Source organism: Salmo salar, chromosome 07 (genome assembly GCF_965601325.2).
Source record: "Salmo salar chromosome 07, fSalSal1, whole genome shotgun sequence".
In the NCBI taxonomy this organism is placed as follows: domain Eukaryota; kingdom Metazoa; phylum Chordata; class Actinopteri; order Salmoniformes; family Salmonidae; genus Salmo; species Salmo salar.
Window position 1 is genome coordinate 23227793 of NC_138297.1, and position 18196 is coordinate 23245988.

At 43.7% G+C, this 18196-nt stretch overlaps 1 protein-coding gene across 1 annotated transcript; it reads right to left on the reverse strand.

The window, feature by feature from the left end:
• Positions 1-927: 927 nt before the first annotated feature.
• LOC106608761 (tumor necrosis factor ligand superfamily member 12) lies at positions 928-15740 on the reverse strand. The gene is made up of 6 exons (XM_014206883.3): positions 14928-15740; positions 13283-13364; positions 3976-4032; positions 3836-3859; positions 3472-3602; positions 928-3326 (listed from the first exon to the last, which is right to left on the reverse strand). Exons 1-6 carry the CDS (start codon positions 15126-15128, stop codon positions 3060-3062), a joined length of 762 nt encoding a protein of 253 aa, XP_014062358.1. The 5' UTR covers positions 15129-15740; the 3' UTR covers positions 928-3059.
• Between the last annotated feature and the right edge of the window lie 2456 nt (positions 15741-18196).

Genomic DNA, 18196 nt, shown 5'->3' on the forward strand with positions numbered 1-18196 from the left:
ATCTATAGAATACTATACCATGCTACTGTAACAGTGTAGGTTCCGTCCCTCTCTTCGCCCCAACCCGGGCTCGAACCAGGGACCCTTGCACACATCAACAACTGACACCCACGAAGCATCGTTAGCCATCGCGCCACAAAAGCCGCGGCCCTTGCAACGCAAGGGGAACAACCACTTCAGGTCTCAGAGCGAGTGACGTCACCGATTGAAACGCTATTAGCGCGCACCACCGCTAACTAACTAGCCATTTCACATCGGTTACACTACAGGATACTACAATAGGATAGGGAGCATAGTGACGCTACGCTACAGGATATAACGTGACGCAGGTAAGTTGTGACTGAGTCCTCTCTAGCCCCCACATGAGGTCATCCCAGTCCAGACCTTGAGAAGCTACAGATCTATGAATCACAGGTGGTGACGACTGAGTACACAGTAGTGTGTGAGTCATGATTAAAGAACTAGAACAGAGCAGGATTCCACGCATTCTATTCAGCAATACAGTGATGTCATCAATACAGTGATGTCATCGAGGGAAGCCGGAGAAGAATGGGGTTAGAAGATGACAAGAAGTTGATTTATTGGTTTTGTGTCATACTGTATCATAGTACATATGTTGGATTTTAATTTGATCACCCTGTTGCAGTAGATCTTTCCTGCAATTCAGGACATCTAAAACTTGTAGTGTATTTGAGGTTTAAAAAAGGCTTCTGAAGTTTGTAATTTCCACTTTGAAATTTGTATCAAACCCTACAAAAATGTATTTTAATTATAATCCACATAATAGTTACATTTCCTGTTGCTTCAGGATTTTTTTTCCTGCTGTAGCAAAATGGCTCAAATTAAGATCCTGTCTCTGTACAGTAGTAATCCCTGGTCTGAGTCAAAAGCGAACACAAGGAGATATTTAAACGGAAAAAGACTTAAAAAGGTTAACATTTTTATAGGAAGTGAGTTTAGAACAACAACCAGCGTTGCAGACATAATTTCGCAAACATGTATATACACAATATCCCCTCACTGGTTCTTCAACCTTTCCCTACTTGTTAGACTTCTCAGCGAAAGGCCTCTTTGTGCAAAATAAGGCTTTTTAAAGTGGCAATAAACTTTGACATTTCAAATAAAAGGAATTGGGGAGGGAAGTGCCCGGCATGTTTTTCATCAAAAGCTTTCAGCTATTTGGTTCAAGATTGGAATCAGGAAGTGAGAGTTGAGGAGCTGTGTGTGTGTGTGTGTGTGTGTGTGTGTGTGTGTGTGTGTGTGTGTGTGTGTGTGTGTGTGTGTGTGTGTGTGTGTGTGTGTGTGTGAGGGGAGGTGCAAAAGGGGTAAACACAAAGGCGAAGCGGAGAAGGATTAGGAAATCAAACAAGAACTATGTATACATTACAATACCACATTTTACACTTTTGATCTAATGATGAGAAATGACGTTTAGAGCTGGAAACCAGAATAACTTGACTTTTGCGTGTGTGTGTGTGTGTGTGTGTGTGTGTGTGTGTGTGTGTGTGTGTGTGTGCATGCGTGCGTGCACGTGTGGAAATTGCTGAGCAGAAACCAATGTGGTCCCCCACATACTACTTATAACCAGAGTAGGAGTGGTAAAACATTAAACCAAACCACCTGCTAGAAATACTTTGTTTGTACTGTCTGTATTCATAACATACTGCTGCAAATGGCACGTAAGAGCGCTTTGGAATGAGTACAAGCATTGTGAATACAATATACAAAATCATTTCTATTTCCACCATGAAATATCTCCACACGTTGACCCTTATTTTCACATACAGGTCAGGGTTCAATCCAATGCGTGTCATAGCGCAGTGCACTATCATGGACTTTCAACGTTTTTTTTAAGGCTTGAGCCGAGGTGCGCATCGCTTACCAGGAATGCGAACTTGGTGTACTTCAGGGAAAATTCCTTTAAAAAGGTTCGTTGTCAGCTGTTTAGTTGAATGTGAACAGAACAATATTTGCATCTGAAAATTATATATGATAGGCCTATAATGTTAACAGATTGAGATGCATACTTTTGGTAAGATGATATACTGAGTGTACAAAACTGATACACTGAGTGTACAAAACATTAAGAACACCTGCTCCTTCTATGACATAAAAAAGCTATGATCCATACCCTTATTGATGTCACTTGTTAAATCCACTTCAACCAGTGTAGATAAAGGGGTGATGGGTAGGAGAGAGGTTAAAGAAGGATTTTTAAGCTTTGAGACAATTGAGACATGGATTGTGTATGTGCGCCATTCAGAGGATGAACGGGCAAGACAAAAACTGTAAGTGCCTTTGAACGTTGTATGGTAGTAGGTGGCCAAGAACTGAAACGCTGCTATGTTTTTCACGCTCAACACTTTCCTATGTGTATCAAGAACAGTCCACCACCCAAACGACATCCAGCCAACTTGACACAACTGTGGGAAGCATTGGAGTCAACATGGGCCAATATCCGTGTGGAACACTTTCGACACATTGTATAGTTCATAGCCCGACGAACTGAGGCTGTTCTGAAGGGGGGGCTGCTTATATTATCTCCAAGCTACTGAAATAACATAAGCTAGGATTACAATGGCAAAGAGACAAGAGTTGTAGAGCTCATTATCCAAAATTCAGTAGTCCACCAGCTTAGCTCCTCAGAGAGGCGCACCTGCTGTCTTCAGGCCAAGTCACGGTGAAAGAAGAGTCAGGTGGATGTGTTGTGCTCCAAAAGAGCTCCATCAACTGATCCAGAGAATATTCCATTAGTTTTAAATCTTTAAAGAAGCAGGGGTAGAAACTCTTGGAGAGTCTAGAAGTGCATAATATAGTTTCACTTTAAAGTCTTCCTTATAGTTTCTGTCTTTGAAAAGGTATCATACAGAGTGTCTGTAGGTAACATGATTCATAGTTATTCCAACGATTCAGATCGTTGGTCCAGATTTCACAATAAAAACAAATCCGGAAATATCACATTGGTGTGTCTCTTTGATACAGGTCGGAGTAAGACAAAACACTTCCTTTAAAACAGGTTTCTCCTCCTTCCTTTTAAAATGTCCATCCTCTCCGGCAGCTCAGTTGACCTTAAAGAGACCGAAGTAATGCTTTCCCGTGATGTGGAGGTTGAAAGCGGGGCCTGTGATGGCTTGTAGCTCCACCCCCTTCTCCAGCCGCAGCAGGCCGGACACCTGGCAGGGTTTGAGGAAGTGGAACTGGTGTGATCCAGCTGCAGGCGTAGTCCCATAGCCCTCCATGCACTGTAACCTCTGAAGCCGCTGGCTCCCCCTCACCACCGCCACGTCCAGCTTCACCAGCTGAGACTGGTTCTCATTGAACAACACCTGTGAGAGAGAGATGGAGAAAATGAAGGAAGAAGAAGCAGAGAGCAGACCAACAGGGGTCAATCAGCATTTGATTAAGCCTGTGTAGTTTGACAGGTGTAGTTCCGTCCAGGTGGACACGGGACTACTACTCCCAGAGACTCACCTGACAGTACAGGAAGTAGACTCCCGTTCTCTCCACTGTGAAGATGCCTCTGTCTGCGTTGTACTTCACCGCCTTGCTCATATTCAAGTGCTCGGAGTCCGTCCATCCTTTTATCAAGCCGTCCTCTCCCACTGAAACACACACACACACATGTAAAGCACTGAGATGGAGGAACCGGTGCACGCATAAATATAACAACATATTATTTTCTCTTTCTTTATACTGTAGGCTTGTGTGTGTAGGGCTGATTTTTTTTTTAACGGTTTGTAACACTCATCGGGGACAGAGATCTTACGAAACCAATTCCAGAAATCCAGAAGACTTTTCCATCATAAATGTCTTCATGCACGTTTATAAAGCTTACCTTTCTGAACAGACTCTTTGGTTACTAGTGGAAAGAGAGAGAGGGAAAAGGGGAATTAGGATTTTAGAACTGTCATCCAATCCAAACCACTTCAACAGATGCTACATTATAACACTGTGAAGATCTGCCAAGTCACTTACTCTCAAACTGAGAAGCCACTTTCTTTCCATGTCCATTCTTCCCTTTCCCAGTTCCCCCTTGCAAAGGGAAGAAGGAAGAACGAATGAGTTAATATGACAGACGATAAAAATTCAGAGGGGTTTTTGTTTTCCTTCATTTGTCACAGCTGTGTGTCGTAGAAACCATAATGTATTCATTTGTGGTTGTTTATCCACCACCTGAATACTCAAACGGCTCTAACAGATGGAGAAGGATTTCTTTTCTCCTCTACTCCGGCTCTGCTCTACTCTGCTAGGATATCAGTCTTTTTTTACTTCCTGTTTTTTAGCCTACTTTTGTCTCTGTCTCTTCTCGCTACTTTCTGTGCCAGCTGGGTCCAGTCAACTGAAACATAGTAAATTAAGAGAGAATAGGAGAGAAAGGGAGGATAGGGATAAATAGAGGGAGAGAGAGAAAGCAAAAGAGAATGTGAGAGACAGAAGACAGTTAGGGAGAGAGAGATAGAGAGAGAGGGGGGAAAGATAGAGCAAAAGAGAGAGGGAGAGAGGCCTTTGGCTGTTCTATGACCCAAATGAGCTGTGAAGGCCCTGTCAGGAAAAACAGGCAAGAGCAACAGCCATGGCCACCGTTCAAATAAATACAATAAATAAAATCCATCTCAAAAACTGGGGGAGAGAGGGAGAGAGGGGGGTGAGACAGGCCTCGTTGTTCACCAGAGGTTTGTTTTAGCTCCAGTATCAGGCCTGCAGGGAGTGATTCCAGGCCTTGATTCTGGCTACACACACACACAGTATATATTCACTGCAGGATTAGTTCACTGTAGGATATGTTGTGGGAAAAAAAGAGTGGCAAACATTGAACACTGGGGGGGCCGCCTTGCATAGGAAAATTGTGCCCCTGCTGAAATTACTAGCAGGTGGGTGACCCCATAGCATTAGGATTTTCTGTGGGTGAGCCTCAAGCGATACCGTTTTTTGATTACGCAGTTCACATTTCACTGTAATGTGGGGAACAGAGGCCATTCATCATTTGGAGTGTTATTTGCAGCTCTTTCCAGTCGCTAGCTGCAGCAAACTGAAAAGACGAGCGACCCAGGGATGTTTATGCTTTGGGGACCTTTAACAGAATGTAACTGGCAGAACGGGTGTTGTATGTGGAATGAGGGCTGCAGTAGGTATCTCAGATAGGGGGGAGTGAGGCCTAAGAGGGTTTTATAAATAAGCATCAACCAGTGGGTCTTGCGACGGGTAAACAGAGATGACCAGTTTACAGAGGAGTATAGAGTGCAGTGATGTGTCCTATAAGGAGCATTGGTGGCAAATCTGATGCCCGAATGGTAAAGAAAATCTAGCCGCTCGAGTGCACCCTTACCTGCCGATCTATAAATTACGTCTCCGTAATCTACCATGGGTAGGATGGTCATCTGAATCAGGGTTAGTTTGGTAGCTGGGGTGAAAGAGGAGCGATTACGTTAAAGGAAACCAAGTCTAGATTTAACTTTAGCCTACAGCTTTGATATGTGCTGAGAGAAGGACAGTGTACCGTCTAGCCATACTCCCATGTACTTGTATGAGGTGACTACCTCAAGCTCTAAACCCTCAGAGGTAGTAATCACACCGGTGTGGAGGGGCATTCTTCTTACCAAATCACATGACCTTTGATTTTGAGGTGTTCAGAACAAGGTTAAGGCAGAGAAAGCTTGTTGGACACTAAGAAAGCTTTGTTATAGAATGTGTAACACAAAATCCAGGGAGGGGCCAGCTGAGTATAAGACTGTATCATCTGCATATAAATGGATGAGTGAGATTCCTACTGCCTGAGCTATGTTGTTGATGTAAATTGAGAAGAGTGTGGGGCCTAAGATCGAGCCTTGGGGTACTCCCTTGGTGACAGGCAGTGGCTGAGACAGCAGATGTTCTGACTTTATACACTGCACTCTTTGAGGGAGGTAGTTAGCAAACCAGGCCAAAGACCCCATAGAGACACCAATACTCCTTCGCCAGCCCACAAGAATGGAATGGTCTACTGTATCAAAAGCATTGGCCAAGTCAATTAAAATAGCAGCATAACATGTGCTCAGAATCAAGGGCAATGGTGACATCATTTAGGACCTTTAAGGTTGCAGTGACACATCCATAATCTGAGCGTTAACCAGATTGCATACCAAAGAGAATACTATATACATCAAAAAAGCCAGTCAGTTGATTATTGACAAGTTTTCCCAACACTTTGATGAACAGGGCAAAATAGAAATTGGTCCTAGAACATTTAGGATCAGCTTGATCTCCCCCTTTAAATAAAGGATGCACTGTGGCTGCCTTCCAAGCAATGGAAACCTTCCCAGAGAGGAGAGACAGGTTAAAAAGGTCAGAGATAGATTTGGCAATGATAGGGGCAGCAACCTTAAAGAAGAAAGGGTCTAAACCATCTGACCCAGATGTTTTTTTGGCGTCAAGTTTAAGGAGCTCCTCGGACTCAGTGACCGCCTGTAGCGGGGCAGGGGAAAAAGAGGGAGGAGCATCTGAGCTAGTTGCATTAGAAGGGCTGGGAGATGAGGAAATGTTGGACGGGCAAGGAGGCATGGCTGAGTCAAATAGGAATCCTGACTTAATGAAGTGGTGATTAAAGAGCTCAGCCATGTGCTCCAACCACATCCTCAACATTAAGGGGCATGGGCAGCTGTGAGGAAGAGGGTTTATTCTCCAGGTCTTTAACCGTTATCCAGAACTTCTTGGGGTTAGACCCACAGAGAGAGAACTGCTCCTTAAAGTAACTAACTTTGGCCTTCCGGATCGCCTGAGTGCACTTATTTCTCATTTGCCTGATCGAGAGCCAGTCAGCCTGAGTATGCGTGTGGCGAGCCTTTCGCCAAATGGAATTCTTGAGGTGGAGTAACTCTGCCAGATCACGGTCGAACCAGGGGCTGAACCTGGTTTTATTTCTCATTTTCTTTATGGGGGTGTGTTTGTAACAATACCACTGAAAATATTTAAAAAATAAGGTCCAAGCATCTTCAACAGAGGGGATCAAGCTGATTCTATACCAATTTACAGAGACCAGGTAATTAAGGAAGGCTTGCTCATTAGTTTTTTAGCAAGCGTCTATGACAAATCAAGACAGGTCGTTTCACTGAGTGGCCATTACGAGCACAGGCTGTAAAACAGTGATCACTAAGGTATTTACAGAAAACACCAGACTGATACCTGTCAGAATTATTTGTGATGATAACATCAAGGAGTGTAGCCTTTTCTGGGTGTTTGGAGTCATACCTTGTGGGATTGGTAATAATCTGAGAAAGATGTAGGGAATCCCATTGCTTTAGGACTTGGTCAGGTTGTTTAAGCATTTCCCAGTGTAGGTCACCTAGCAGGACAAATTCACTTAGTATAAGGGGCCAGGAGAGAGCTTAGGGCAGGTAGGGTACAGGCCGGTGCTGATGGTGAACGATAACACCCAGCAACAGTCAACAAAGAGCTATTTGAAAGTTTAATGCTTAAAACCAGCAAATCAAATTGTTTGAGGACAGACTTGGTGGAGGCCACCGAGCACTGAAGGTGTTCCTTGGTAAAATTGCCAGTCCACCACCTTTGGAAGATCTGTCTTGCCAAAAAACGTTATATCCAGAAAGGTTAACATCAGTGTTCAAAACACTCTTTCTTAACCAAGTCTCAGTAATGACCAACACATCTGGATTGGAGCTGTGAACACACACTTTCAATTGATACATTTGAGGTAATAAGCTTTTGGTGTTAACGTGCAGAAAACGTGCAGAAAAAGAAGGCTTTTACGAGAGCAGAAATCAGTGAAGGAGATATCAGAGCACTAGTCAGAATTGGGGCTAGCAACAGTAGATGGGCCAGGGTGTACACGCACATTTCCAGATATCATCAGCAGTAATACAATCAGGGCACGGCAGAGAACAGGGAGAGCTCTGCAGTGTTGATTTATTACATTTGAATGTGCATTAGATGGCAACAAGATCATATTGTATAGCAATTTCATCAGGTAACATGAATACAAAGCCAGCCAGAGCTGGTTAGAATAGAATGGGAGGCCAAGAGTCCGTGTAACCAATACAGAGTCAGAGTCCCGAGTGTGGGAACAAACATTGTCTGGCCCACGGTTGAGTAAACAAGCAAGTTCATAGTCAACAAAGCACGCAGGAGTCATGAGGCAAATAGCATAAAGCACAAGAAAAAAAATGATGACTTGGGGCTAGCCATTGTAAGTTCAGAGTCACTCGCCCCAACAGTGCGTGTGTGCTGGAGGCGAGCGAAAGCTCGAGAGAGAGAGGTGGGAGTGTGGCGGGGTTACCCATACCAGACAGGGGGAGACAGGCCAGGGCAGACGGAGAACAGATCGCCAGGTGGAATCCAAGCAGCAGTGCAGCAGAGAATGGGAGTAGGTATCACACCCACTTGGGAGAAGCTTTTTTTTTCAGGAAGCAGACTCCTTGTAGAAAATCTCAGCTAGCTAGTTGCTGTAGCTAGCAAGTCTCTGTCCACATTTTTTTTTTCACGTGGAAAAGGAGGAGCTAGCTATATCTCTTCAGTTTCAGCGAATGGTCCTTTACGACGTCCAAACAAAGTTGTCTTGTGGCTGTTGTATTTTGGAGATTGTGTGGAGGATATCTTCTGATGTGATCAAAGCAACAATATTGTTTCTTATTGAGGTTATTTACAATTGAAGTGTCCTGGCTGCATATCAGTTCTATTCAGTACTATTTCGCAAATATGAAACCATCACAGTCAGAAAAGGTGAGGATTTTTACTCTTCTCACTAACAGCAAATGATTACATATTTCTATTATATTTCGCTGCCAGCTTTTTTGGTTTTGAATAAGAGTGTCATCATATATTCCTGCACAAGGCTACTACTAGGCTACTTTTGTCTTCTTGCAAAATGGACAAAGGTCTCTCGACGCAACACTTTTCAGACTAATACCGAAAACAACATTGACCAATAAACGTTCACGTGGGCGTGGACTGGCACATAAATGCATATAAATCAGTCAAGGACATTCGTATTGTAACAAAATTTGGGACACGTTGCAAACACTGTCAAGACTCAACGTATGCGAGAACATATCGACCTCACCGTGGGACTATAACGTGCACATGTTGATATCTCTTGATCCGGTTGACTCAGAGTGATAGAATTTGGCACACATGCCCAGGGATATGAGTCTAGCTAACCCACATGATATTTACGAAACCACCGGCCCGATTTTGCCATAGAGATCGCCCCTTTACTAAATTGACTGGCCCAAGGGGGGTGCTATAGTAATCAACTGTAAGTACATTAGTCACACGAGATATCTCAGACACCACTGGCCTGATATTGACAAAACTTGGGTGAATGACGCGTCTTGCCATAGAGATCCATCATTTACATGTTTACTGATGCCTTTTTTCACGTATATCTTGCTTCTGAATTGAACATGCATCAACTCTTGAGTCTTGAGCAGTCTCCTCCTAGTGATTTTCAACCCAAGTTTACTATTGTCCATCCTCAGAATTATTCCCCGATGCACAGAGATGATGTGTACTGCCTAATCTCAAATCAAATGTTACCAAATCACATTTTATTAGTCACATGCTTTGTAAACAACAGGTGTAGTCTAACAGTGAACTACTTACTTTCGGGCCCTTCCCAACAATGCAGAGAGATATTTTTTGTTGTTGAAATAATAGAAAAGTAAAACACATAATAATAAAAGTAATAATAGATACACGGTGAGTAACGATAAATTGGCTATATAAACGAGGTATCAGTTGATGTGCAGGGGTACCAGGTAATTGAGGTAGATACAGTGAGGGAAAAAAGTATTTGATCCCCTGCTGATTTTGTACGTTTGCCCACTGACAAAGAAATGATCAGTCTATAATTTTAATGGTAGGTTTATTTGAACAGTGAGAGACAGAATAACAACCAAAATAATCCAGAAAAACGCATGTCAAAAATGTTATAAATTGATTTGCATTTTAATGAGGGAAATAAGTATTTGACCCTTCTGCAAAACATGACTTAGTACTTGGTGGCAAAACCCTTGTTGGCAATCACAGAGGTCAGACGTTTCTTGTAGTTGGCCACCAGGTTTGCACACATCTCAGGAGGGATTTTGTCCCACTCCTCTTTGCAGATCTTCTCCAAGTCATTTAAGGTTTCAAGGCTGACGTTTGGCAACTCGAACCTTCAGCTCCCTCCACAGATTTTCTATGGGATTAAGGTCTGGAGACTGGCTAGGCCACTCCAGGACCTTAATGTGCTTCTTCTTGGCCACTCCTTTGTTGCCTTGGCCGTGTGTTTTGGGTCATTGTCATGCTGGAATACCCATCCACGACCCATTTTCAATGCCCTGGCTGAGGGAAGTAGGTTCTCACCCAAGATTTGACGGTACATGGCCCACGTCCATCGTCCCTTTGATGCGGTGAAGTTGTCCTGTCCCCTTAGCAGAAAAACACCCCCAAAACATAATGTTTCCACCTCCATGTTTGACGGTGGGGATTGTATTCTTAGGGTCATAGGCAGTATTCCTCCTCCTCCAAACACGGCGAGTTGAGTTGATGCCAAAGAGCTCCATTTTGGTCTCATCTGACCACAACACTTTCCCCCAGTTGTCCTCTGAATCATTCAGATGTTCATTGGCAAACTTCAAACCGGCATGTATATGTGCTTTCTTGAGCAGGGGGACCTTGCGGGCACTGCAGGATTTCAGTCCTTCACGGCGTAGTGTGTTACCAATTGTTTTCTTGGTGACTATGGTCCCAGCTGCCTTGAGATCATTGACAAGATCCTCCTGTGTAGTTCTGGGCTGATTCCTCACCGTTCTCATGATCATTGCAACTCCACAAGGTGAGATCTTGCATGGAGCCCCAGGCCGAGGGAGATTGACAGTTCTTTTGTGTTTCTTCCTGTTGTCACCTTCTCACCAAGCTGCTTGGCGATGGTCTTGTAGCCCATTCCAGCCTTGTGTAGGTCTACAATCTTGTCCCTGACATCCTTGGAGAGCTCTTTGGTCTTGGCCATGGTGGAGAGTTTGGAATCTGATTGATTGATTGCTTCTGTGGACAGGTGTCTTTTATACAGGTAACAAACTGAGATTAGGAGCACTCCCTTTAAGAGTGTGCTCCTAATCTCACCTCGTTACCTGTATAAAAGACACCTGGGAGCCAGAAATCTTTCTGATTGAGAGGGGGTCAAATACTTATTTCCCTCATTAAAATGCAAATCAATTTATAACATTTTTGACATGCGTTTTTCTGGATTGTTTTGTTGTTATTCTTTCTCTCACTGTTCAAATAAACCTACCATTAAAATTATAGACTGATCATTTCTTTGTCAGTGGGCAAACATACAAAATCAGCAGGGGACCAAATATTTTCTTCCCTCACTGTATGTACAGGAATAAAGTGACAGATAATAAACAGTAGCAGCAGTGTATATGATGAGACAAAAAGGTTAGTCCAGAAAGGGTCAATGCAGATAGTCTTGGTAGCTATTTAACTAACTATTTAGCAGTCTTATGACTTGGGGGTAGAACTTGTTCAGGGTCCTGTTGGTTCTAGACTTGGTGCATCGGTACCACTTGCCTTGCGGTAGCAGAGATGACTTGGGTGGCTTGGGTGACTTGGGTGGCTGGAGTCTTATAATATTTAGGACCTTCCTCTGACACCACCTGGTATAGAGGTCCTGGATGGCAAGGAGCTCGGCCCTAGTGATGTACTGGACCATACGCAGTACCCTCTGTAGCGTCTTGTGGTTGGATGCCAAGCAGTTGCCATACCAAGCTGTGATGCAGCCAGTCAAGATGCTCTCAATGGTGCAACTGTAGAACTTTTTGAGGATCTGAGGACCCATGCCAAATCTTTTCAGCCTCCTGAGGGGGAAGAGGTGTTGTCGTGCCCTCTTCACAACTGTGTTGTGTGTTTGGACTATGATAGATCCTTAGTGATGTGGACACCGAGGAAATTGAAACAGTAAATGGGGGCGTGCTCAGCCCTCTGTTTCTTGTAGTCCACGATCAGCTCCTTTGTCTTGCTGATGTTAAGCGAGAGGTTGTTGTCCTGGCACCACACTGCCAGGTCTCTGACCGCCTCTCTATAGGCTGTCTCATCGTTGTCGGTGATCAGGCCTACCACCGTCATGTCGTTGGCAAACTTAATGATGCTGTTGGAGTCTTGCGCGGCCACGCAGTCCTAAGGAGGAAACTAAGCACTCAACCTTGAGGGGCCCCGGTGTTGATGGTCAGTGTGGCGGATGTGCTGTTGCTTACCCTCACCACCTGGGTGGCCCGTCAGGAAGTCCAGGATCCAGTTGCAGAGGGAGGTGTTCAGTCCAAGGTTCCTTACCTTAGTGATGAGTTTGGAGGGCACCATGGTGTTGAATGCTGAGCTGTAGTCAATGAACAGCATTCTCACACAGGTGTTCCTCTTGTCCAGGTGGGAAAGGCCAGTGGGGAGTGCAATAGAGATTGCGTCATCTGTGGATCTATTGGGGCGGTATGGCAATTGGAGTAGGCCCATGGTGTCTGGGATGATGGTGCTGATGTGAGCCAGGAACAGCCTTTCAAAGGATTTCATGGCTACAGATGTGAGTGTTATGGGGGCAATAGTCATTTAGACAGGTTACCTTAGCATTTTTGGGCACAGGGACTATGGTGGTCTGCTTGAAACATGTAGGTACTACAGCCTATATATAATCTAACGCTTAATCATCAAAACATCGCCAATCTGCTCAATCTTTCTCAACAAATCATAGCTACTGTCAGTCTCATCGGGGGAAAGATCACTTTAGGTCCCTGAAGCGTGCAACGTGGTCTCCCTCCTCGTGCCAGATGGTTTCTCTGGGTTCTCTTCAGTCTAAAGCAGACCTGTAATTTCTGCATCAGTCACCCAGCTGCCTACTGTTTCCTGTGTCAACTTTTAGCAGCAGGCAGCGAGTGCCCATGGGGCTTAACCAAGGTGCCATGCAGCCAAGATTCCCCTGTAGTTAAATCCTGTGCTGCTCCATAAAAAAACAGAGCAGAGCACCATTGATGGGATCTATCATCTCTGATCTATTGTGACCGGTCGGTTATTGTTGATTATGTATTGCATGTATGATGATGGGGAGGCAGAGAAAGAGGCATTGACTGCGGTAGAGTGTAATTGATGTGTAGTGCTATATGAATCCTTTTTTACTGGCATGCCACACACACACACACACACACACACACACACACACACACACACACACACACACACACACACACACACACACACACACACACACACACACACACACACACACACACACACACCAGCATGCAGGCACACACGCATGTACCATCTCTCTTCACCCTTTGGCCCACCAGCAAATCTCTCTTCTCCATGATGAGTTGGACAATGGCTTTCCGCTGAGTATTCACCTGTTGCAGAGAAGGAAAGAGAGAGAGAGAGAGAGAGAGAGAGAGAGAGAGAGAGAGAGAGAGAGAGAGAGAGAGAAAGGGAGAGAGAGAGAGAGAGAGAGAGATAGAGAGAGAGAGAGAAAGGGATAGACAGGACAGGCAGACAAGACAAGACAGACAGCGAGAAAACGAGAAAGGGAGAAAGAACGGGAGGGAAAAAGGAGAGAGAAACCATTGAGTTTATTATGAAGGTTGTCCAATTGGCTCCTGCTGCAAATTTACACAGACAGAAGATTTCAGAAAAAAACACATAAACAAACAGCCTCCAAGTATATGTCAGTATGCCAGTGCAATGCCAAGGCTTAGAATATGTCAACCACTTCCTCCTAAACCGGTTGCGACACCTAATGCGTGTTTTTAGTGCCCCGCATTCCTCACATTTCTTAACTCCCCTGCTGAGACTGAGAAGCAGGAAGAAAAAAAAACACTGTACTGAAATGGGTCAAGCCGGCAAAGTTGGACTCGTTCTTTCTGAAGTACTGGGGCCTACCGTATATATGCCAAAGGGGCCCTATTGCTTGAAATAGAGAGAGAGAGCGATGGAGGGGGAGGATGGAGGCAGGTTTCAATGTACAGCTACTGTTTCTCTGTGTGCTGGGCAGTGCAGCCTATGGGGTGGTTTTGATATAGTGTCCACTGAGGTAGCCTGCCTGGACTTCAGGTTGAGTTTACTAGGGACTTGAACTGTCCCGGCAGGCTCATCGAGTGCTAGCAAAAAGGGTTGACAGATGGGCAGGAGCAGCCCACTGTTACAGTCAACCCCACCATAAGTTATATTAAGTGCATGAGTAGGCTATCTAAGGCTGCGCATGCATAATGTATTATCCATAAGGATGAGTTTTGAATGAATGAAAAGACCAGCAACTCCTGTTAAAAGTCCAGTGCAGGGTGCATTACAGTGTAATATGCCTTAGAAAGCATCACTTCAGATTCCATTAGGACTGCAGAATATTCCACTGGTTGAAGCCTAGCCCACCTGCAATAAGTGGGCTTTACATGTTGCAAATCATTTAGGCCTACTCTATTTTACGCAGCTCAATCCTTCAGTGCAAAGTCAGTTGGCTATAATGCGCTCTCGAGCCAAGAAGTCATGGGAATCCAGCAAATTGGGATAAAATTGGAACACAACTGGCGGTAGAACGATTAAACTTGGCAGAGAGACTGTGGACGCAGAATAAGCAATAACTCTGCGGCTTGAGTACACTTATTGGTAAGCAATAAAACGGCCGCTGTTGCAGAATCCGCAGGACACCAGCAGTGAAGAGGCCCGCTATGTGTGTACAATTTAACGCCAACGGATGGGGGGGAAGAGGGGGGGAATTGAACGTGGCTTTTCATTTTCCATAGTCCCCCCACGATGGTTTCTGTAACCACTAGTCAACAGACACAAAGACGTTGCGTAACAGTCATTTCAACAGCTCCAAATTGTTTTTATGGAAAGAATAACTGGTGACAGTGTGCAATGCATTCAATGCAAAGTGCTTTCGTAAAATTGTTACATTGTTACTTAGCACGGCTACTTACCTGCTCCAATCGGTCTTGCAGAGTTTTTAATGACTGGGACAGGTCCCGCGTCTGTCTCCAGGTCCACGCCGTAAACAGTGCGCTGCAGGCGGAGAGCGACAGAGCCACCATGGCCATGAATGCCCAGACGAAGCGAAGTTTGCGCACTTTTCTCCTCCGCAGAATTCGATGCATGGTCGTTCCACATTCCCCGGTTACCATTGCAGACTATTCGAAATGTTCATATTAACTTCATTACAGCGACACGTTTCCCTTTTTTTGTGAAATCCAATCCAAATGCTCACATTATTTTGGCGAGGCGTGCAAGTGCTACCGGCAGCAGTACAAATGAGAGCTCAATAGCCCTATTGATAAAAGTGGAAATCATGTGAAATATGAAATAATTGCATGGGTTTCAAAAGAGCAACTAAATAGACAATACTGTTGCTTTAATCAACTAATTTAAACAGACGAAATATCTTGGACTGTCTGCCTTGCAGGTTGTAGCCAAATGCGCAATGTTGAGAAATTTGCAGCAAGGGTGCATAGAAAGTTGTCGACTAGTTTACATCCACTATGATTGCATCCTTCTGCCACTTGATTCGTTGAGTCAACTTCCTTGTCTTCCCACCGCCTTTGCAGCCTCGCTGGGGTCATTATCTGGCGTTGACATACAGTACCGCGTATGATCCTGCACTCAAACTGTCGCATCAGCTTTTCTTCTCCAAGAAGGGGTTTTCAGTTTAATGCACCGGTCAATGCACCCCGGTCGTGTGCCAGACGCACGAATGCAAAGCCTTCAGCCCACAATTTGGATCCACTCCCCAAAGCCACTAAGTAGATATTAAAGCATTAGTCACACGATATTTGCTCCATTGCACAAATCAAAACAGAACTGTAGCCTTGGCTACTAGAATCTATTTGGACTGAACTAATTCATTAGTGTCCACAAGGTGGCTCTGGTGTATAGGGCAAGACCCATTGTGCAAGACAGAGCGCTACCCGCAGGCACCGCATGACCTGGATCACACTCAAAGCCTCCAATGATTGTTCGTACATAACATGGTCAAAACTAAATGGGGTCACACCCAACTGTCCTGTGCCTTCTCTGTCCCCAGGAAGATCACCTCTTATTTAGTGTAAAATGTGGGTTACAAAAGGCTTGAAATATAAGGTTAGGTGTCATTTAAAATAAAACCTAAAGATATGGATCTCAAAGGAAATGTATGCATTTTGGCCATTTTGTTTTCAGTGCATTTAGGCATTTTTGAAATGTCCCCTGCAGGGGCGAAAATCTGATATCAACTTTGGAGGGGACAATTACATTACATTTTCTCAAGAGCAATTCCTGAGGGGGACACCAAAAGTAGTGCTGTAACACATAGCCTACGTTGTAATATGGTAAATGTATATTGAGGAACCAAAGAAATAAGGTGTTTGCCGTACTCCTAACAGCAATACCATTGCCTTTAACAAATCTTAGTTCAGTCACCAGTTTAAGTTGAGAGTGGGGGTATCCATGGCATTTTCCAATTATGTTCCTATTTTACAAGTAAAAAAAATTGAGAACCTTTCATAATGTTGCCAAACAAAGACTCAACAAACTTACCTGAGACTCCCTGTCTCTGCCAGTCTGTCCCTGCATATCTGTCCCCAACTCTGCTGTCTGTGTGCCATCTGTTGCCTGCTCTGCCTAATGACATAATTGTGAAACATTCCATTAGCATTTCACTTCTTTCTTATGAACATTTTATCAACTAGTCTGAGATATTAGGCTACTAGGGTTCTTACTTTGCGTTGTGGTGTACTGAAAAATACTCTGATGTCCGTCTTTTTTCTGCCATTTTTCTGCCATTTTTCTACCTGGCTGGCTACACACACACAGTATGTAGGTTGTTTACAGTAGGAGATGGGCTTCTATCATCTTATCTTCTATCATTCTATATGGGCTTCGATCTAAAAGGTAGCTAGCAAATGTGAAACGGATTGCAGTGACAAGAGTTGACAGCTGTATGAGTTCACCATTTACACAACATATGCTGCAACCTTTTGTAATTTTAATCGTTTGTTTCATATTGGCTGGCTTCTAACAATAGCTGAATTTGCAAAGCTAGCGAGCACCAATTCAGTGGTGTTTGCTATAATCTTTGCTACCCGGGTTAAATAAAGGTGAAATAAAATATATAAATAAAAGTTCCCTTGCGACAATTTAGCTTTTGCAACGAGACCATTAAATATATTTAAAACAATGGTAGAAGAGAGTGTAGTTCTGTTCAGTTTATCGCTAACCTTATCACAGGGACTTTGAAGCACCAACTTACGTGCATGCTGATCTTGGAATAAATTGATAATAGCAAAGATTCCATCTTTGACGACGCCACATAAATGGAATAGGTACTAGCTAGCTTAATAGTTAATATTTGCACGCTAGCTCTGCATATTCAGCTAGTGTGTGTGCGCGATTGACTGGATTAACCTCACGTCAGTTATGTGCATTGAGTGCCTTTCAGACAGTAGATACGTTACCTAGCAAGCTAAGGAACTGGCAGTGGATCAAACCATTGTGAGGCAAAGGGTGGGGGGGTTGCAATCTTTTGAAACTTAAAAACGCGCTATTAAGTGTCTATAATCAGCACAATTGCTTTCATTGCGTATTATTAATATTATTTAAATTACATAGTTATGTTTCAGTGATATATTGGGGGGGACAAATCATATTTTTCCCAGGATGGGGGGGTCGTGTCCCCCCCGTCCCCCCCCCCCCGGGATTTCCGCCCCTGGTCCCCTGGTGTTATTCCTCAACTTATACAAGAAATATAACCAATAAAATAAAATAAAGCAAATCTTTCTTAATTATTTTATTGTCTTAGTTAAAATCTTTCTCAACAATAAAAAAATTTATGAGTATTGTATTTTTATTATTATTTATTATTACTGTATTTCTGTGTGTCCCTGGTATCTCTTTCCACCATGTTAGTTTATAGTAATGATCCTTTAAGAAAACAACCCCTTTCCACAATGACATGGTTTCCACACAGAAAGTCAAAATCGGATATAATGCATTCGGAAAGTATTTAGACCCCTTGACTTTTTCCACATTTGTTACGTTACAGCCTTATTCTAAAATGGGTCACATTTTTTGTCTCATCAATCTACACACAATACCCAATAATGACAAAGCAAAAACAATATTTTTCAAAATGTTTCTAATTTATAAAAAATACAAATCTGAAATATCACATACATTACAGCCTCGAGTCTTCTTGGGTATGACGCTACAAGCTTGACAT